We start from the raw sequence: 22,379 nt of genomic DNA on the forward strand, positions 1-22,379 counted from the left end.
CTGTTCCCATAGAGCCATTCCCATTGGACTGTTAGTGAGCATTCATCATTGAAAGACTAGTTTGTTTCTCTCATATCTGAAAATGGAATGCATTCCTTCCTGGCTTTTTTTTCTATTGAATATCTCAATTTCACTGGTATCTTGTTAATCAAAGTTCTGTGGCATTATCCTCAAAGATTTATATAAACCATCTTGGAGAAGTAATCAATGATTACCTCTACCAATGGACAATAAAGCCACTCTCACTTTGATTTGTTGAATAACATATAAATTATACTGACAGAATTGATACAAAAAAAAAAAAACCAGGAAATTGTTTCCTGGGCTCTCGTCTCATCTGGAAAGGTTTACAAGGGAACCAAACATCAATACAAAGGAAAAATGAAAGGTTTTATAGATAAGTGTACCATCTTCATCAAGGCAAGATTTTTTCTACATTAGGGTTCAGGATAAATTCTACTCCTCACTGTCTTCTGAAGCACTGGGGCTGTTACTAGGCACACATGCCTCACTGTTCCAATGTGATGAATGCGCCCTGGAGATGTGCTCAGTGAAAGTTGATGGTAACTGCAAAGTTACTTGCTGACTTATCCCCCTGAGGGCTGAGAGCTCTTAGATTGCTTTTCTGAAAGATCACAGAGCAAAAATAAATTTTAAAACCCCCACATTTCTAGCAATAAGGAAGCTCAAGGGAATTAAATGAGTGAGCACTTGATGTAAAGGGAGAAGGCAGATTTTCTCAAAAACAGTGACCCCAGTTACATATGAATCCCAAGTTCAGATGCTGGAGCCACTTTTGAGACTGCAATAGAATATTTATTAGGTGGATTTGTGGTTACAAGCAGAAAATTCATGGTTTCCTATTTTTCACAGATGCTTTATCAGAAGATCTGCTAAGCATCATTGCAAACATGTCTGGATGTCTCCCTTACATGCTGCCCCCAAAATGCCCAAACACTTGCCTGGCGAACAAATACAGGCTCATCACAGGAGCTTGCAGCAACAGGTATTGTCTGTGGATTTTCTTAATCTTCTCGTGAAAGCTGGATCTGAACATGACTAGATGCCGTCATGAAGGAGCCTCTACCACCACTGGTGGATCTGTGCCCATACCTGAGCCCCCGGTTCCTGTCTCTGGCCTCCCCAACGTGGCCTCCTGCACGCCTGGTGGTGCCTCAAGCAGCGTGCCAAGCAGCATTGTCATTCCCAGCCACAACATCCCATCCACATGGGTGCTTACAGGTGACTCTTAACCTCCTGACCCCACAAATTCCACCGCCGTTCACCTAATAGCTCAAGCCACGTGCTTAGGCGCCATCTTTGATTTCGCTAACTCCGCTACCCATTGTTTCCAATGCACCCCCAAGACTGTCACTTTTACCTCCAAAATGAGTCCTCTCCACTCCCTGTCACCTTAGCTGAAGCCAAAATAACCGTCCAGCTGCCATCACGCGGTGGTCCCCTCACTGGTTCTCCTAATTTAACTCTTGCTTTCCCGGTTCATGCTCCCTGTTGTGGCCAACATCATCTCAGCACCCTCCTTCTCAACTCCCTCCCTCAGTCCCCACTGCACTCAGAGTGAGTTCAGATCCACCCAGCAGTGGCGACTGCCCACCTCCTGTGGTCCTCAATGGCGGGAGATGGACAAGAGTTTGGCCACACACAGAGGCATGTGATTCAGTCTGGGGTTCAGAATGGTTTTCTGAAGAAGGTGGTACGGGAGTGAGCCAAATCTTAAAGGATGAGTGGGCATTTCTCAAATGGTCCACAGGGTAGAGGAGAGGGCTTTGCAAAGACCAGAAAGAGCAAGACGCGTTTGGGCTGAAACACCAAGCCTTTGGCACACAGAGGGGCAGAGGGAGAGCAGCCGGGATTGTGGCACCTGTGGGGTCTGGGGAAGCAGTATGCCCGGTGGTCACCTAGAAGCTTTGTCCCAATAGTGTGGCGCCAGGATGGCTACAGGCTTGATGTTCAGATGTTTACCGATGCAGGCAGCACAGGTGCTTAGCATGGAAGCGCTCCTCAGAGGGACTCAAGCTCCTCGCTGCTGGGTGTGCTGAGGTCAGAAAGAAGATGCCCCGCCGAGAGAGGGATCAGCGGGACCCAGGCAGAGCCCTGGCCTGGACAGGCCATGTCCTGAGACAGAGAGCAGGGGCTTTGCGACAATGAACAGGAATCCGGGTCCTGGGTATATGATATTGGTTAAGAACAACAGCTTTGCAGCTGGACGGCCCTGGATTTGAAACCTGGAATCACCACCCGTCAGAGGGCAGTCTGTTTCAATTCTTTGAGCTGTAAGAGCTTGTTTGTTAAGCCCACAGCAGGAATGCATAACCCGGCCATGTGTAAGGACCAGATCTTAGGAGTGCGGAGCCCCGGCTGGAAGAGGCAGCCTGTGCTGAATGCGGAGATGGGTCAGGACCACACAGGAGGCTGCTGTCCATCCCTCCTGCCCTGAAGCCTGGGGGGGTCTGTGCTTTCCCGTGGAAGTGGGCTCAGAGGTGGAGACGGCACGTGTCCTGTCCTCAGAGCTCGGTGGGAGATATAGAGTAGACAAAGGATGCACAGGAGATGATGCCTGGGAGTACGGGGACACTGAGGTGGCTGGTGGGATGCATGGCTGGAGGGACCAGGCCAGGATGGAGGAGGGGATGGTGCTGGGGGGCCTGGGTGGAGGAGGGGAGGGGGCAGGTGCACTGCTGAGTCAGAGGCCAGAGCGGAGATGGCTTGGACTACATGGGGAGGAGCAGGGTCTTCAGCAGGGCAGGGTGGGGTCTAACCTGCAGGTGCATGTTGAGGTTGGGGATCCCTGGGGACAGTGGTGTTGGAGATGTGGGGGCGGGGCTGCTCTCTGAATGGGTTTCATACTTCTGATTTTATTAAAGAAATATAAGACATTGAATTCTGCATTCCTAAGCACGATTAAGAATCAGCGAGTCATACTTCCCGTATGTTTTCAACACCTCTGGCATGTCTTAAACAGCAGACAGTGTTAACAAGTCAGACTCTCCGTGGCCCGAAGCACTTTTCACCAGACGGGTCCCTGATGGAGCTCTTTGGGTTCTAGGTTTTCCTTGAGACCTCCTAACTTTTTTCCATTTCCTTTTCTGGCCGCTGCCTTCTGCCTGTCAGCCATGACCCAGACCTCAGGTGCATTCTGATGGCTTTCCCCACGGAGGTTGACTCAGGGGCTGGCCCCCACCCGCTGCCGCCCCACCTGGCCCCATGTCCCTCCTCTACGTCAGGGGGATGATGAATTCAGCCATGTGCAACATCGTGGGGATCCTGAAAGCAAACGACAGTGGAGGGTGAATTCCAGTGCTTGGGGAACCCCTGAGCAAAGCCGGTAGGCCTCACACATGCTCTAAATCTTGCTTGATTTGCAAACAGAAGAGAAACTTCACTGGAGATTTTTTTTTTTTTTTTGCAAATGCCTGAATTAAAGAAAAATGAAATATAAGCCTGACCATTCTGAGACTGCCAACTAACCTGTTTAACTAGGAACCTTCCAGCAGGGCAGACCAAATAATGCAAGACTGAAGCCAGTCAAAGCTCTTCTCCAATGACGTCTCCATCCACCTGCAAAGCCTGCCCCGGGTCCTGCAGTGGAGCCTCAGCCTTTCTTTGGTTTGGTGCTTCCTGATTCATAAATCATGTTCACTCAAAAAAAACTCTTTAAAAAATGTGTTGTGCCTCAGTTTACATTTTAACAACCTCAAGACCAGGGCCTCAGCCGGCAGCAGTGAGTTCCTGCTCGGCCCTTCCAAGCGGCGCTGCTGCTGTCTTGGGCGCCTCTGCCCCAGCTGCCGGGCGGGCTCCACTGACGCTCCTGGGAGAATCTCTGCTGACCACACAACGATGTTGGCACTGGGAGCTGTGATCTGAGGACACTTAGATCTGAGCTGGTTTCTCTCCTTCTGTGGTGACAGCTACAGTTTTCATTAAGAATTTACAGCATCTGGATATAAAATCTCCTATGCTCAAGGCTTCACACATTGTATTCCACCAAAAATAAAACATCTGCTCAGAAATCGGTCACTTGTTTTTATAAAAGTGAGCCACAGAGGGCCCCTGCCCCTTGGCCTCTGGGTGGTTTATTTTTTCTCTGCAGGCTGAGATCTGTTAGTGCCGAAGCCCGCTAGGACCAAGCTCAAGTTTATTCATGCCCAATCGTGATAAAAATAGCTCAAACAAGCAGATTTTTAGCCACTTGGAGCCTACCTCTTTGCATCTTCCACAAAACCTCTCCCAGCATCTCAGGCTGTTGGTAAGATACAGCCTCGTGGTCATCAGACCCCAGGTCACTGCTGTCTGTGGAGTTGCCTGCCCAGAGACTCCCCCTCCACCTCACCATGTTGCTGAGTAATGTCACCAGACACAGAGACCCTCTGACGCCCCACCATGAGTTCCTCGCCATCCTCCCCATCTGGGTGGTGGTCCCTCACCTTAGCCTCTGGATGGTCCCCTGCCTTGAGGGATGTCCCCTCTTCTGCACTTGTGCCCAAGAACCACCCCAAAGGCATGTGTGTGTCTCTGCCTCCCCGATCCTAACTTTTGCCTTGCTCAGCCCTGAGTTCCCAGAGCTTCCCCACGCCCACTAAGTTGTGAAGCTCCCCTCCAGCGGTCTCCTAAGCCGCTTCAGCGTCCCTCTCAGTCACCAGCACCTGGTTCCCCACCCACACCTTCCCATCCTTGCCTGGGCTGGCACCGACTCACTAGGTCCCTTCCTGCCCCAGGGGAAGTGACCTGGCCTCTCCAGGCACCCAGAGACTGTGACCGTGTCCTTGCGTGGCACTAGCTCTCTGGCCTGGGTTTGGTTGCCTTTCTCTTGACTGTTTTTGACTAGTGTGTCGGCTATCTTGGGTGAAATTTTCAGCTTAACACTCCATGCAGGAGGTCCCCAGTCAATATTCTCAGCACATCACCATATGGCTGTCCTGATGGTGCATATTATATCTTCTTATAGAACATATTAATACATGGGCTTCCTTACTTGATCCTAAAAATCCAAATATGTTTTAGAATTGTCATTGCAACTTCCCGTCAACATGTTTAGCATTTGTTTTGTTTAGGTTTGCTTTGGTTTTTCACACATGGGATTAAAGAATTAAGGTAGATATTTGTTTCTGATACATCATTTTTAACTTAGAGAATTTATATTCCTTTTGATTAATTCTGGTGATTAAGCTTTGCCTCTATATCCTTGCTGGGTCAGATGATGAACTTTTTATTCCAGTTATGAAGGGCATGTGGGTCCTCTGCAGTGAGTTTGGACTTTTATGTTTGAGGCTCACCAACATTCCTCAAAAGGTTTTGGATAATTAAATCTTGCATTAATCATTTCCCTTTGATTGTCTAAAATGTCACCCATGTTTCTTTCTGATTGCATTTGGCTTTTGTTTTCGTTTTGTTTCTTCCTTTTGTTTCTAACTCGGAGGCATATGTTTTCTTTTCCTGCTCGCTCGTTCCTTCCTGAAGGTCGTTTCTTGTCCCTCACCAGCCACTGCTGCCCACTGTGCTGCGTTTCCGCTGTGCTGCGTTTCCGCTGTGCTGCGTTTCCGCTGTGCTGCATTTCCAATGTGCTGCATTTCCTGCATTTCCAAGCGACCTTTGGGTGTTGGCTGCAATGACATCTTTAAGACAAATGTTAATTGGAATTAACTTTTGAAATTCTAAATGTCAAAATGGTGGATTTTAAAACTCATTCATTTCTACTAGTTTTCTTGCTTTATGGTGTGATGTCTGCATGTCACAAGTGGATGGCAGGGTTTCTAAGGTTTGTTTTTCCTTTGTTGGTATTTTCCTAATTGCCTAGGACATATCACGTAAAATTACTTAACAAGTAGTGGAAAAGAATGATTTTTCTTTTGCCATTTCACCTGGACTTTTTGTTTGTATGGTGTAGTCGGTGCTGCAGAAGCTCCTTGTTGAAAGAGAAGGGGGCAGGCTGCTTCTCGTTTGTGTGAAGTAGCTAATGCCACACCTGGACTTCTTGTTTGTATGATGTGGTCAGTGCCACAGGAACTACCATTTTGGAAGGGAATGGAGCAGGCTCCTTCTTGTTTATATGGTGTAGTCATTGCCACAGGAGGCACTATGTTGGAAGGGAATAGGGCAGGGTCCTTCCTGTTTGTATGGTGTAGTCAGTGCCGCAGGAGCCACCATGTTGGAAGGGAATGGGCCAGACTCCTTCTTGTTGGTATGGTGTGGCCAATGCTGCAGGACGTACACATGTGGAAGAGAATGGGGCTTGAGTCTGTTTTTCTTTTCACTTTGTCCTAAAGGAAATTATCAGGTCTCTGCATAAGCCCCTATTTTTTAACAAGGGAGTGTGTGTGCATACATGGCAAGCTGGTCCCTTTAAACATTTTAGAATCTCTAAATATAAAGCTTAAGATATTAGGAATGCTGTTGATAACTGTGCATTTGGGGTGAAGGTGTTTTGGTAGTATCATTTAAAGGATTTCCAGCTTCTTTCTGTTTCTGTTACCAACCTGTGGAGACCTCTTCATCATCCTGGACTCAGATCAGGGTCCTCGACTTTCTTGCACTCCCAGCCAGCTGAGGCTGTTGCTCCCCACCTGTGTGTTTTTATAGAAGTCTAGGAGCTGGGGGCTAGGAGGTGGTTGTGGGCAGGGGTCACATCACTTGCAGGTTGTCTTTGCTAGAAGCAGTCACATCAGCTGAGAACAGAATCCCCAGGGCCTGAGGATATCCTGCAGAAATTTTGGTTTTAGTGTGTAGCTTGGCATCAGCCTAGAGATAAGGCAAATTCTATTTTAAAAATCAAGTGTTCCGTGGGGGGATGGTGATATAGTTGGCTGTGTCCCCACCCAAATCTCATTTGAATTCCCACATGTTGTGGGAGGGACCCCGTGGGAGGTACTTGAATCATGGGGGCAGGTCTTTCCTGTGCTGTTCTCATGATAATGAATAAGTCTCACGAGATTTGACAGTTTTATAAGGGGGAGTTCCCCTGCACAAGCTCTCTTTCTGCCTGCCACCATCCGTGTAAGAAGACATGACCTGCTCCTCCTTGCCTTCCACCATGATTGTGAGGCCTCCATGTGGGACCATAAGTCCGTTAAACCTCTTTTTCTTCTCAGACTTGGGTATGTCTTTATCAGCAGCAGATGGAGTAGGGGAGGGCTACTGAAGAACTGAAGCCTCTCAGCTGCTGGAAATAGATGCAGTCGGGGTGGACTTACTCACGGCCAGTCCTCCAGAGGCAGTGGGGTCATTGTGGAGATCTGTGTGCCACAATAGCTAGAAAACAAAGGAGCCACGAGCCACTGTTTACTCTGTCATCTAAATCAATGGACTATCTTATCGCATGCAGTGTTAGTGTATTACATATGATTATTCATAAGCAGAAATACAAATATATATTATATACTGTAAGATAGTATTAATTATGTATATAGTATTCATCAAATATGATGAATTCACATAGATACTTCATACAGAATTTGCCTTCAGTTTTACATTGATACATGTGATAAGAACTGCTCTGTGTGTTCTTGAGAAAGTGCTCACATTCCCATGCATAATGGAAAAGCCATTGTATTTTGAAATAGAACACGAAATTCCAGCCACCACTTTGTCAGTTACAAGCTGCTTAGACTTCATGTCTTGCTTAGATTCTCAAATTCTCTGCATCTGGGAAATGGCAAACATAGTGATGCTCATTTCTAGGGTTGTCATGAGGCTGAAGTGAGAAAATGCAGCAGAAATACTTTGTGAACAATAATGCTGCAAAGGTCAGCGATTGTTTATGTAAATAATGGCCACCTTTGAAGCCCCTTTCTTCAAAGAGTCTGAGTCTTGGTTCTTGAAGAGGTGTAATTTATCTTTGAAAAATTGCATTATTTCTTGCTGGGCATGTTGGCTCATGCCTGTAATCCCAGCACTTTGGGAGGCTGAGGTGGGGGGATCGCTTGAGCCCAGGAACTCAAGACCAGCCTGGGCAACAAAGCAATACCTCATCTCTAAAACAAAAAACAAAAAACAAACAAAAAAAAAGAAAAATCGTGTTATTTCTTGAGTTTTGATCTGATGAACTACTGCAGTAAACCACTGTGTCTCACAATGTTGTAAGTGAATGGAGCAGGCTTCTTCTTGTTTGTATGGTGTAGTCAATGCCGCAGGAACTACCATGTTGGAAGGGAATGGGGCAGGCTCCTTCTTGTTTGTATGATCTAGTTGTTGCCACAGGAGGTACCATGTTGGAGATGGTACCATGTTGGATAAGTGGCACAGTGGATAGAACCCATCACGATAGTGACCATGTGTGGATTCCTGCCATTAAGTTGGAATACGACTTATGCAGGACTTGGGGGTGAATCTGGAGGCACAGGTGGCCGAGTCTCCCATGGGCCTACACCCCCAGATGAGGGGCCCCCAGATGCAGATTGAGGACTTTACACCCCAGAGGGCTGCCTTCTGGCCCCTCCCAGATTTTGATGTCTCCCCAGAGGTGACCGTTGCTTTGATCTTCATCACCATAGTTAGTTTTCCCTGACCCGGCTTTTATAGAAAGTTAGATGGTAACCCCTGAGCCTGGCTTCTCTGCCTCCAGGATTTAGTTGCTCCTGCCTTGCTGAGGGAGTCACTCATTGTTACAGGGCAGGCATGGGCGCCTCTCTGCTCAGCGCTGGTCAATGCTGCTGAGGGGCTGCTCCAATCTGCATTCCCAGGAGCAAAGTGTAAGAGCCCCAGCGCCCTCACCAGTCCCTGTCACTGTGAGCCCTTTCATTTTAGCCCTTCTTGAGGGGAGGGTGGCATTCTCCTGGTGACTAATTTATCTTGAACACTTTTAAAATACATTCATTGGCCATTTGGAGACTCTTTTTGGGGATGTGCCAGTTCAAACATTTTTCCCATTTTTTAATGAGTCTTTTTTGATTTATAGACGCTCATATTTTCTAAATATGTCTTCAATGAGAAATATGTTTTACAAATGTCTTCTCCCAGCTGAGACTGGCCTTTTCACTCTCCATGCTGTCTTTTGAAGAAATGTTGTTCATATTTTTAATGAAGTCCCATTTATCAATTACTTATTTCATGGAAAGAAAACTTTTTTTGTTGTGTTTAAGAATCTTGCTTTCTCTGAAGGATGTGAAGGTATTTTTCTTGTGTTTTCTGCTGAAAACGTTATTGTTTTACATGTCACATTTAGATCTGTGACCCATCTCATTTAATGTTTTCTGCAACATATGAGGTGGCAACCATGGTGTGCGTGTGTGTGTGTGTGTGTGTCTGGGTGTGTATGTATATTGTAAACCAAAAATAAAATTCTCAGTCCTGCGATCATCTGAATTGACCCCTCCTCTCTGCAAGGGCATTCCAAAGCTAACCTGAAAAACTAATTCCAACCATGATGGAGAGAGCGAGGTCAGACGTGCCTCATGACACCCTCCTCCTTTTTGGAATTTCTGCTAGAGCAGATACTTAACTCTGAGAAGAAACATTTACAATCTCTTCTCTTGGAAGCCTGCTGCCTGGAGACTTCACCTGCACGATGAAATCTTGGTCTCCACAACCTGTGTCTTAACCCAGACACTCCTAAGTCCTTAGATGATAACTTTACTCTTTCAAAAAATTGCCACTCAGAAAATTTTTGAATCTACCCTTGGCCTGGAAGCCCCCACTTCCAGATGTCCTGCCTTTCTGGACTGAACCAATGTACATTTTACATGTATTTGATTGATGTCTTGTGTCTCCCTAAAATGTATGAAACTAAGCTGTGCCTCAACCACCTTGGACACATGTTCTCAGGATCTCCTGAGGGCTGAATCATTGGCCATTGGTCACTCATATTTGGCTCAGAATAAATCTCTTCAACTATTTTACAGAGCTTGACTCTTCGTTGACAATATCTGTAAGTGCGTGTGTATATATAGAGGCATGTATATATAGGTAGATTTGTATGTGTGTGTGTATATATTTATCTATAATAGAGAGGGCTGTATCTATAGAGGCATGTGTGTGTGTTTGTGTATGTATAGATATATGTGTATGAAAGCATATGTATATGATATTTAATTTATTCAGAACCATCCTTTACCCAGTGAACTGCACCCATGCCTGTATCATAAATCGAGTAGCCATATGTGTGTGGGTGAGGACTGCTAGACCCTTACTATTATGTATACAATTATGAGAGAGAGGGAGAGAATGTGAGTTAAGCAATTAGCCACATTTCTTTTTCAGCCTACTGAGAAAAAGACACAGGGACCCCGTGGACATCAGAACACCTTGTTGGGGCAGCTCCACACTGGGGTGCAGGTGGCAGAAGCCTCACGGGATTCTGTCCAGCAGGAAGAGAGGCCGGCTTCAGCCCCTCCTGCCTGACAGCGCAGGGGTCCTGCCTGGCCTGGGAGGAGCCCGGGATTGGCGGCAGGGGCTGCTTCTGCCTCCAGAGGTTTCCAGGAGGTCGCACGTTGTGCCCTGCCAGCATCCGCACAGCTGTGTTGTACCCAGTCCCAGACGAGGACACTCATAGATTCCCTCCGGCCTCGCGTGGGAGCCGGGCCTGTGGTCTGCATCTCACTGTGCTCCACGCAGCTCCTGCACGCCTCGGCTGGGCTCGCAGATGTCAGTCCACCTCCTTTCCTCTTCCCTGAGCCTCTGCCCAGCCCTCCTGACCCGAGGGTCGGCTGCTCCCTTCCCTGCCTGAGTCACTTCCGTGACTCGCTTCATCCTCAGAGCCATCCCCTTCCTCATCTGTAATGTGGGAAGAACACCCACCTCGCAAGGTTGTTTTTGGTTGAAAGGCAGCACTTGTCAGGCTCCCCGCACGCCGTCCACAGCCGGCCATCGTAAGAGTTACGGCGACTGTCACCTCTCAGCCACTCCTCAGCATCGGACCTCTTGGCTCCTGGCCATGGCATTGACCACAGAATGTCGTAAACAGCCCAGTGTGTTTTTCCATGAGAGCAGTGGTCGGAGGCTCCTGCAGGTAAATGGCTGGAGATTGATTGACGTGGGAATATCACGGCATCACCGAATCAGAGCACATTTTTTCATGGCGCAGGAGCAACATCAAGTGTGTGGTGAGCTCTAAAGGACCTGGCCCTCGAGGTAGCTCACACCCTCGATGATGAATGGAGCCAGGTCACAGGTGAAATTTCCATCCAGGCGGGACAGACTCAAGCTGGGACTGGGTTCCCCTGGCGCCCGGCTTGCCAAATGTGCTTCCCTCCTGGATGCACAGAGAACGAACGTGGCGTGGACATTGTGGGCTGCAGGAAGCAATCCCACCAGGGATCAAAGAGCCAACTTCCTTCACAGCGGCCATTCTGCACTAAGCCTCTTTCATGGAGTTCGTGTTCTGTCCAATACAGCCTTAAAGCCCATGACCAATTCTTGGGGGGAGACGATCACGTTTGAAAGGAAAATTCCATATAGCTATTTAAGTTATTGGAAGAACCCTTAAGATCTACCTGGGTTTAACATAATTTGCTATATATAACTTGGTATATCATTCTCTATAGTCATTTGCCTAAAAATAATCAAAAATATAAATTCAATGTTGCATCTCCCATCCAGATATTTTGTGTTAAGAACACCTCATATCTGATGTCTGACAGCTATTTTCTTTTTCTCTATGTATTTGCCTTGAATTCACATTCATAGTCACCTTTTTTCCCTCTCACTTTGTTTTTCATTTGCATTTTGACCTAATTCATGAAATTATCCAGCAGGGTGAGACCTGATGGAGTTTTGCTGGAATGAAACTCCTTGACACAATCATCTCCTTTTTAGAAGTGCCTGTAGATTGAAAGTTCAATTGCTCGAAACAGTTTGCTAAATGACAAATGTGTGTCTATTAAGAGTTTAATTTGAACTTGTAAATCCATCAATGGCACTAAGATATCATTTAGCAATATTGACACTTGAAGTGAGAAAAAAACAGAAAATACCTTTGACCTCAAATAAATGTTTTAGTCCTTAAGAAAAGAAGAGGTGGAATTGACCTTGGTGTCTTAGGAAATCGCAGAACATACGATGGGTATAAACGATGCCAGAATAAACAAGATTTTCAAAGTCTTTGGAAAAAGCTGAGCTCATGCTGATTATAGAAAGCATTTGCATCTTTTGAAGGGTTTTCCTCTGAGGGTTCAAATATCCCTCAGGGATCGTGCTGGTGACAATCCCAGCTCGCAAACTGACTGGTTTTAATTGCCTTCAATCAAGTAGGTCCAACTGGAGACGGGAAAAATCACCGCTGAGTTTCCTCATACTTCCGGCCACCTGACAGGGTGTCAGGCATCTTTAGGGACAAAATGAATCCTCGCGCACCTGGCCCAGCGGGACTGCAGGGTGTCGGCTGCTCCTGGGTGAGCACCTCCCATACAGAGAAGCAAACCCCCTCATCCCGTGTCCCGCTGCTGCCCCGCTGAGAAAGAGGTGTGGTCACAGAAGGAGTAGAAAGCTGACTTCTTCCAGTTTCTCTCCCAGCGTATCACACTGCATTGCTGTGTGCTTCTTTTCACAGGCGGCACACATCTCTGGCGCTCAGAGCGTCTGCATGCTGTTACTGGATGGCCACACCTGGCAAACATATTGACCTGTGTCTTGTGGCCTCAGTCCCCAGCTTTATGCTCAAGCTCTCTTCAAGATGGAAGTTTAGAATTTCTTCTCTTTGGAATTCAGAAATCACAAAGTCTCCAGTGCCAGGTGCCTGGGAGAGGGGAGCTAGGGTCCCAGGGAAATCAGAGTGACTTAGAGCCTCAGCGGGAGCACAGACCTCAGTCTCCCTCATAAAACTGTCCCCCAGAAATGTTTCTCTTTGCTCATTTTGTCAGCTTTATGAGCCTTTTTCCGATGCTGCCGTTAATCCAGACCTAAGAAAGGAACAGTATGGTGCAATAGGTTTCCACTGGGAAAGGGTCTTTCCAACAGGAGCTGAGCAAAGTCTCAGAGGGACCCTTCTCAGTCCTGCTGACCTGCGGACCGTGAAGGTCAGGTGACACATTTGCGAAGCGTCCACAACAAACATCTGTGAGTGCTCTTGGGCCACTGTAGTGTCTTAGTGAACTGCTGAAATATAAAAGTCAATCAGCAAAAAAAAAATCACTGCTTAAGCATTAAATTAACATTTCATTATTTTTAATTGAGTGATCGAGCACCTCCCTATGAGCCACACTTTATGGAACTTCAATAAAGACAAACCAACCATAACTAATCTGAACACTTTATTAAAGCGATCTTTCCAATCTTCAGATGCTGCTGACCACTCATCCTCGTGCAGCAGGTGCACGACAGTAGGAATAAAAGCTCCTCTCCTCTAATGTCTGGAGCTGCGTGTGGCCTTAGAGACTTTTAAACTGGAAGAGTCTCCGCTCTTCAGTCTACCTCAAGGACAAAACGGATCTTTCCTTCACAAATGTTGCCCAGGTTACAAACAGTTCTTAGTAGAACCTTAGTCCTTTCATTCCTGTGCAGAACAACTAAATCGGTCATATTTAATACAAATGACTAATGTATGTTATAACCATAAAGGCGATGGTAATTTAGTGACAAAACTACACTAATTTTTAAATATTTATATTCCTAAACACTCCAAATGTTTTAAAATGTTATTTATCTTGTCACGATTCTTGTAGACTTCACTCCTTGTATTTTTGAAGTGCGTACACATCAGATACATGGGAGGGTTTTCAAAGCCTGCATCCTAGTCACGCCTGACTCTTTTGTCATGTGCCTTGCAAAGCCTCCCAATACCAGTTGTCCATGATGCAGCTTCAGACTCTGCAGACTCAGCCCTGATTGTATCGCGTGACTCTGCAGCTGCCACACACGGAACCCCAGTGCTGGTTGTTTCCACACGGGCGTGACTGACAGATACCAATGGAACCCGGATATCATGACAATGTTAGACCCAAAACAATCTGTATTTATTTTTAACAAAGGAACCTTTTTTCCACAAAAAAATTCTATTTTTTCTCTTTGAATTGACTTTTATATTCTAATTCCCTCATATTTCCTTCCAAATGCAGAATAATTTATGCCTTGTAAATTGAGCCGTTTTCTTCCAAATGTAGAATATTTTATACTTGAAAAGTCCTTTATTTTTAATATGTTTTACATATTTCTTTATCCTCTACAGATATTTATGCTCATGTTATATGTTTGATACATTCATTTATATGTTCTTCACATTCATATAGTCTTACCATGCATTTATATATTTGAATATGTATTTTATTTTGTATGTTACATTTTTATGTATTTTATAAATGTAAATTTCATATTCAGAAAATGTTCAGTGAGCACAAGGGCCTCAGTGTTCAATGTTTTCTTCAACATTGAGTTATTTTTTACACATTATTAGAACACAATTGATTTAATAAGCACAGATCTATGACAGATGTTGGTAATTATTATGCATAGAGATAAATATTTATTGGAATTTGTTTATTGATGAGATGGGTGGAGTTTCAGTTAGTTCCTTCATCAGTTGGCTGAACATCACCTGTTGGCCGAGGGGCCATGCATGCTGGTTACCCGAGATCCTTCCTGTTTCTGCCTTCTATCCCAGGAAATTATTAATAATTAATAGCGCTCCTGTCTCCTCAAAAGCATTCCAGTTTGGTTAGGAATTACATGGTTGCCCTACATACTATAGATGAGACAGTTCAGCAGCAACCTGTGATTATTTTTCCCTTTGCAGATGGAAGGTGCCTAGAAACCTGCTCCTGTGACTGTCGCTGGGAAAAGTTTTGCCACAGGAATGCCATCTGGCCCTAAAAACTCCTTCTGAGATATAGAAGAAAATGAACATATAATGAGCTATCATTAAAATGATTTTTATTCATGTATCAGCAAACAATTCAATAACATTGTCCTCCAAATTTCTAAACAAAATATTGGAAAATACCTCATTTGTGCAAAGGATTAGTTACCAATCTTTAGTCTTTTATTTCCTCAGTTTCTAGAAGATGCTCCGAGACATATCAAGTGACTGTTAATTGTGCCTACACCCCTTCAACTTAGGGGCACCTTGCTTAACACAGTACACTCGGAACTAGATGTGAAATCAAAATATTCAACACACCGTTACCTTATCATGCACTTCAAATACATTTTTGTCAGAATATATTTTGACCAAAAGAACGAAACTGAAGACCAGCCTACTTATGGGAAACTTCACCATCTAGCCTATTGGCTGAATCCATTGTCATCGCCAAATCAAACAGCCTCCCTTTTTACTTATTTTAATTCAAATTCATTTATTAATGGTTCCTTTGACAACCAGCTCACTTATGAAATCAGAAAACCAGCAACTTCCTCAGTTCCCACAAGTTCGCCTGGACAATCACACAGAGCAGGAACAGGGGCGACACCCTGGTGGCTTCATGGTGCTTTGATTAAAGGATGTTTTATGCCACAGGATTTCAAATGATCTCTTTGTTTGGAGTACCAGAAGTTTCTGTCCTCCAGAGAACTGCCCCTGGTACATTCTAGAAGGGTGGGAGACCCTCCTTCGGAAAACAGGGGAGTGGGAAGGAACTCTGCAGGCAGCTGCCTCCAGACAGCGTGTGCTGAGCTCGGGAGAGGGTGCCTGTGGGAACTGAGCCTCTGAAATGAGCTCCCTTGAAGCCAGCCATGACCTGGGCCTCCAGGAGGCCTTTTGGGTCTTCTGGGGAGCTGTGCCCCTTGGGCCTCCGGAGAGACCCCACTTATTCTCCCTGAGAAATGGTGCCTTATATCTGGAACTCACTGCTTCTGTGTTCTTCTCCCCCATCTCAAACACATCCTTGCGTTTGTCTCCACAGAGACCACCCCAGATGGGGCGCCTCCAACACGGCCCTGGCACGATGGCTCCCTCCAGTCTATGAGGATGGCTTCAGTCAGCCCCGAGGCTGGAACCCCGGCTTCTTGTACAACGGGTTCCCACTGCCCCCGGTGGGTACTCGGGACACTGCTATCCTGGACTAAGATTGGGTCCTGTGATGCTGAGGGAGGGAAATAGCCTTTTACTGGGTTCTTGCTCATGCTGGGTGCCGCATGCAATTCCTTCAGATCCTCCCAGCCTCCCTTTGATGTAGCAACCGCTGTTTCTGCCCTGTGGCTTAGAAGCCAAGGCTCAGGGAGACTAAAATCTCTTCGTGAGTGGAACCCTGCAGATTTAAATTAAGTTTTCTCAACCCTAACATTTCTGTTCCTGAAAATCACTTCAGTGTTTTCAGATAAATTCCTTTATCCATCATGTGGGCTAGGTACATCCCAAGATGATTATGAGTTCAGCAATCCACTTGTTGATGTAAAGATGACTGCTTTACTCCCAGAGGTGAATTTATTTGCTGAACAGTCATAGCCTAGTAGAATCTACTGGTCTATTTGGTCAAAAAATGGGTCATTTTGCTTGTAATTTAACTACTCATTTCAATGAATAAGCCAGTCTGTTTGCTCCGGTGTCATGTTCAGTGATGAAATTATCTAGAAATACAGCAGTGGATGTTCTGTTTAGCCCAAAGAGCGCAGGGGGTAGGACTCAGGTCTGACTCAGACCAGCTGTGGACAGACACACCAGCACAGAGTTCTCCTATGAAAGCCAACAACTTTACCTAGGCAATTTTCCTAGGCAGGCTTTTAGTAAGAGGACCCGGTGTTCCCCCAAGCCGTGAGCAGCCCTGGGTAGAGCTGGAGGCTGTGTCACTGAGGACAGCTTGGTGCTCCCAGCAGCAGGGATGAGGCGACTGGGCTCACACTCTGCTCCCACTGGCTTCCTGCAAGTTGCTTGCCTTCTTGGCCTCAGTTGGACAATCTCTAAAATGGGATAACACTGTCTTACCCACCGTATGCTCAACAGTAGACCAGTTCAACCCCAGAGGCTTTTTAAACTCTCATTATTATGAGATTGTGATTCTGTAAACCCATATTTGCTCAGAATTATTTCACTATTGAGGAAAATCAGAGTTCAAGTGTCCTCAGATGAAATTGTGTTGGTTTTCTACTCAGCTGTGACAAATTGCTCCAAATTTAGTGGCTGAAAACAACATAAATGTGATCTTCCAGTTTCATAATCAGTGTCTGATGTCTCACTTGGCTCAAATCAAGGTGTTGCAGAGCTGGTTCTTTCTAGGAGCTCCAGGGGAGAATCCCTTTCCTGGCAATTCCAGCTTCTGGAGGTGCCTGCATCCCCTGGCTCACGGTCCCTCCTTCAAAGCCAGCAATGCTGTATGTCTCTGTGCCTTTGTTTAGAGTCACATCTCCACCTCCAGTCAGGAGAGGGCCTCCAACTTTAAGGATCCATGTGACTGGATTGGACACTCACGGAGACCCAGGACAACCTTCCCATCTCAAGGCCTTTAATGTAATCGCGTCGGCAGGCTCCAAGGATTAGCGAATGGAGGTTGTGCGAGAAGCATTTTTCTGCCTCTGCAAATGACCCACTAACCCTCAAAGATTCATACCCAGTCCACATGCCTAATATGCTTACCCCATTCCAAGCTTCCCCCAAACCCCATCCCATGACAGCACCAACTCTAGGCCCAAAATCCAATCCAAATCTCACCACATAAATCATCCACATCAGGTAGGGCAGGCTCAGGGTAAGATCCATCCAGGACAAAATTCCTCTCCATCTGGACCTAGCCTGTGAGACGGGGAAGCTTGTTATCTGCTCTCCAGATGCCCTGGCGGAACGGTGTTAAACATAACAGCCACAGACATCTGGGTGGAGAAAGGAAAGAAAGGGGAGTCACTCCTCCCAACCCACAGGGAAATCCAGCCAAGCAACTCCCTTAGGCTTCAAGGCCAAGGAGTACTCGCCTGTGGCTGGAGGCTCTGCCCTCTGAGTCACGGACTCAACCGTCCTAAAGCCTGGCTGTTTTGTCAGTGACTCTTCACTTAATCCCCACAACAACACTGAAAGCTCAACCTTTCCATATTAACTTACAGATGAGGAAGTGAGGGCTGAGGGAAGTTAATGCCAGGCCCTCCAGCCACCACAAATCAAGGCAGGGATTCAAGTCCAGGGGCATCTGTCTTCAAAGTTTACGCTCCTCCTGCCCTAACTCCAGGGCACAGATCTCCTAGGAGCACCTGGAGCTCTGTGAACAAGAATCACACCAGGAAGTGCATGATCCCAAAGGGTCATCTTTCTGCTACCACGGGGTCCTCCTATGTCCTGACCAATGGTCTCTTCCTACCCAGGTCCGGGAGGTGACAAGACATGTCATTCAAGTTTCAAATGAGGTTGTCACAGATGATGACCGCTATTCTGACCTCCTGATGGCATGGGGACAATACATCGACCACGACATCACGTTCACACCACAGAGCACCAGCAAAGCTGCCTTCGGGGGAGGGGCTGACTGCCAGATGACTTGTGAGAACCAAAACCCATGTTTTCCCATACAAGTAAGTTTTAGAAAACATTTTTATGTTTATTATGAAACTAAGTGCTATTTAAAACGTCAAACAGAATAGTATAAAATAAAATGTGAAAGTCTGTTTCTCTTGTCCTATTCCCAGGGGTGGCAGTTGTGAATATCTGGTGCATCTCACTGGAAATTATCTGGGTACACATATATATAGCATATATGATAGTGTGTGGGCAGATGTGTATATAGCATGTATGATAGTGTGTAGTCATGTGTATATAGCGTATAGGATTATGTGTGGGCACATGTATTAGCATATATGATCGTGGTTAGGCACATGTGTATATAGCATGTATGATAGTATGTGGTCACATCTATATAGCGTATAGGATTATGTGTGGGTACTTGAGTATATAGCATATACGATCATGTGTGGGCACATGTGTATATGTCATATAAGATATTGTGTGGGCACATGTGTATAAGGCATATAAGATAGTGTGTGGGCACGTGTGTATATTGCATATAAGATAGTGTGTGGGCACGTGTGTATATAGGATATAAGATAGTGTGTGGGCATGTGGGTATATAGGATATAAGATAGCGTGTGGGCACGTGTATATATGAGATATAAGATAGTGTGTGGGCATGTGGGTATATAGGATATAAGATAGTGTGTGGGCATGTGTGTATAAGGATATAAGATAGGTGTGGGCAGTGTATATATGAGATATAAGATAGTGTGTGGGCATGTGTGTATATAGGATATAAGATAGTGTGTGGGCATGTGGGTATATAGGATATAAGACAGTATGTGGGCATATGTGTATATAGCATATAAGACAGTTTGTGTGCACATGTGTATATGGCGTATAAGACAGTTTGTGGACATGTGTGTATGTGGCATATAAGATACTGTGTGGGCACGTGTGTTTATAGCATATAAGTTAGTTTGTGGGTACGTGTGTAAATAGAGCATAAGATCCCATGTGTACCTGCGCTTTTTCTCATCCTCTGTGTCACATCATGTGCATGCTCAGTGCCTGGTAAGGACCACTTAGCAATAGTTCTTACACATATCTGCATAACATTAAGTGAACAGAAATGTAATTGTTTATGACTTCTTAATATTTCATTTGTGTGTGCATTATAATCTATCTAACCACTTCCCTTATTAATGAGCATGAGTTGCTTTCTGCTTCATTGCTGTTTTTATGCTGTCACAAATAATGAAGCAAAGAGCACACTTGGGCCCCCAGTCTTTGTGCCCATGTGCACACCCGATGGATCCAGGGGTAAGATTGCTAAGTCACGGTGGAGGTGCCTGTGGAATTTTGATAAATATTGCAAGATTACTCTCCATTATTATTGCACAAATATTCACTCTTACCAGAAAAGAAAGAGACCATATAGGTAGATTTTTAATTTTACTTCTCTCTGGAAACCAGCCTTGAGGTTAACAAGGGACATTTTCTTTTTTTTTTTTTAAGACAGGGTCTCACTCAGTCACCCAGGCTTGTATGCAGTGGTGCAATCTCGGCTCACTGCAACCTCCACCTCCCAGGTTCAAGCAATTCTTCTGCCTCAGCCTCCCTAGTAGCTGGGACTACAGGCGGGCGCCACCACACCTGGCTAATTTTTGTATTTTTAGTAGAGACGGGGTTTCACCATATTGGCCGTGCTGGTCTCGAGCTCCTGACCTTGGGATCCGCCTGCCTCAGCCTCCAAAAGTGCTGGGATTACAGGCGTGAGCCACCGTGCTCAGCCAACAAGGGACATTTTCTACTTAAGAGCACAGATGGTTTTGGTCTCATGTCCTCTCTAACATTCATCCAATAAAACTTCACTGGCAGTTATTCTGTGCCATGCTGTGCTGTGTGCTGGGCAGGCTGAAAAGGAAGACAGGCTGGTCCCTGGAAGGCGTGCAGGACAGTTACATAAACCAGCAGTTACAACATTCTGGGCATCTGCAGAGGAGGTCCCAGTGGGCAAAATCGAGACATCTAAACAAAATATCCCAAAAGGAATAATACTGGGGGAAAGGGGGACAAGGGGCACCATAAAGACTGTGTCAATCATAGAAACTGAATTTCAGCCAGGTCCAGCCTCTGTCCCTGGGAGGAGGTCTCTCTCTCTCACATGCTGGGGCTCAGACCCTGGGTGACGGGGGGCCCCTCACTTTTCTCTGCAGAGCCCCCTCACCAGGCATCCCTGAAGTGGCCCCGCTGCATGTACCTCTAACCTGGGATTCTTTCTTTCTTTTTTTTTGAGCTGGAGTCTTGCCGAGGCTGGAGTGCAGTGGCGCAATCTCAGCTCACTGCAACCTCCGCCTCCCAGATATAAGCGATTCTCCTGCCTCAGCATCCTGAGTAGCTGGGACTACAGGCATGTCCACCATGCCCGGCTAATTTTTCTATTTTTAGTAGAGATGGGGTTTCACCACGTTGGCCAGGCTGGTCTCAAACTCCTGACCTCAAGTGATCTGCCTGCCTTGGCATCCCAAAGTGCTGGGATTACAGGTGTGAGCTGCTGTGCCCGGCCCTACTGTTCATTCTTCACCACCCAAGACCCCAAAGTTCTCATCTGTTAACATTAGAGCTATTAGATCTTGCAGAAGTACCTGTATCTTCAGCAATGAACAGTCTGCCAAGCAGAGGTCCTTGTTCCCAGCTAAGTGGCTCCCAAGCAGAATCTGTGCAAAAAATGACTGAGTTATGCAGCCTGGAGAAGCAGTGGAGACGGGCACCTATTATCTATCAGGTCTTGGGTTCCAGGCTTGCCTTGTAACTTATTAGCTGCGTGTATATATAGGTTTGTTGTCCATAAAAAGAGTGTATTTCCCACCTAATAATGTAGCAATTAGAATGAAATGAAATCGAATTTGCAAAACCAGGCTCGGAGAAGGAATTCGATGAATGTGTATTGTTATTGCTGTGTTGCTGGAAGCCTAGACACCTGAGAGGGATGTGGGGTGATTAGGGAAGCTCAGCAAGGAGGGAGCACGTTGGGTAGGGAGCTGCACTGTGGAGGTTCCATCTGTGGGCTCCCCTGGAGCTGCACTGAGAGAACCACTCTGCGTGGGGTCTCCACCTTTGGGGATCCCCTGGAGTTTCGCTGGTTTGGGCAAGAGCTGGTGAAAAGCAGCCTTGGAAGAAGGAGGGATTGTTCTCGTAAGTCTGCAGCTGCTATTGGGGTAATTTGTGTTTGTCTAGACAGGTGGGACAGTTGGGGGCCACCACCTGGGTGGGAAGGACACTGGTGGCACTGAGGCCAGACAAGAACCCCAGGAAAAGCACAGCCCTTCAGGGCCACACACACTGTGGGGGAGGTCGGGGGCCTCCGGCCAGGGCATCATCCAGGGCATGTTCCGCTTATATCCAGGGCCATGTGATGGTTGGGGTGAGCCCCACACAGCTGCCCATAGGGCCTCCTTCCTCCATCCACAATACTCAAAGTTACATGGATGGCTGCGTTCGTATAAAGATAAATATATTAATGTAGGTTAAAACCTTTTCTTTGGCCTAAATGTTTACTATTTTCTTCTGATTTTAAAATAAATTAAACATTTTGTGAGCACACTTGCTCCTGTGGCCCCAGGCACTGTGGCTACGGTGCCTCCTGGATAAGTTGGCCCTGGGGAAACTGGACTTCCACCTGCCTTAGGGGAGAAATTGGCCTGTTGTCCTAAGAAAAGTCTCCTCAGAAGAACCCGAGTGGGAGTGAAAAGCAAAAGTGAGTTAGGCCCCAGGGCCCCCTTCCCCACCAGGCATAAATATATCCACAGGCATGCACGTACCCACAGGCACAGGTGACCGTGACCACCCATACACCTGTGCACACACATGCACACCGACCCATACACACATGTGCACACAGGCACATGCACCTATACATGCTCATGACGCACAGACCCACACACACACCTGCACACACCTCACATGCACACAGCTGCTCCAGGATCCTTCTGCTGACATGGGGACCCTGTGTAACTCAGTAGTGTATTGGACAAGGGCAGGGGAGGCCGTGGCGAGGAGCAGGATACTG

General features: G+C 46.3%; 1 protein-coding gene across 1 annotated transcript in view; it reads left to right on the forward strand.

Annotated features, from left to right (window-relative positions):
• Positions 1 to 22,379, forward strand: part of TPO (thyroid peroxidase) — an 86,837-nt gene that overhangs the window by 18,532 nt on the left and 45,926 nt on the right. The window contains 3 exon segments of the mRNA XM_030799838.1: positions 874 to 1,006; positions 15,783 to 15,912; positions 18,166 to 18,372. Of these exon segments, the coding sequence (XP_030655698.1) occupies positions 874 to 1,006; positions 15,783 to 15,912; positions 18,166 to 18,372 (470 nt within the window).

The sequence above is a fragment of the Nomascus leucogenys genome, chromosome 19 (genome assembly GCF_006542625.1).
Source record: "Nomascus leucogenys isolate Asia chromosome 19, Asia_NLE_v1, whole genome shotgun sequence".
In the NCBI taxonomy this organism is placed as follows: Eukaryota; Metazoa; Chordata; class Mammalia; order Primates; family Hylobatidae; genus Nomascus; species Nomascus leucogenys.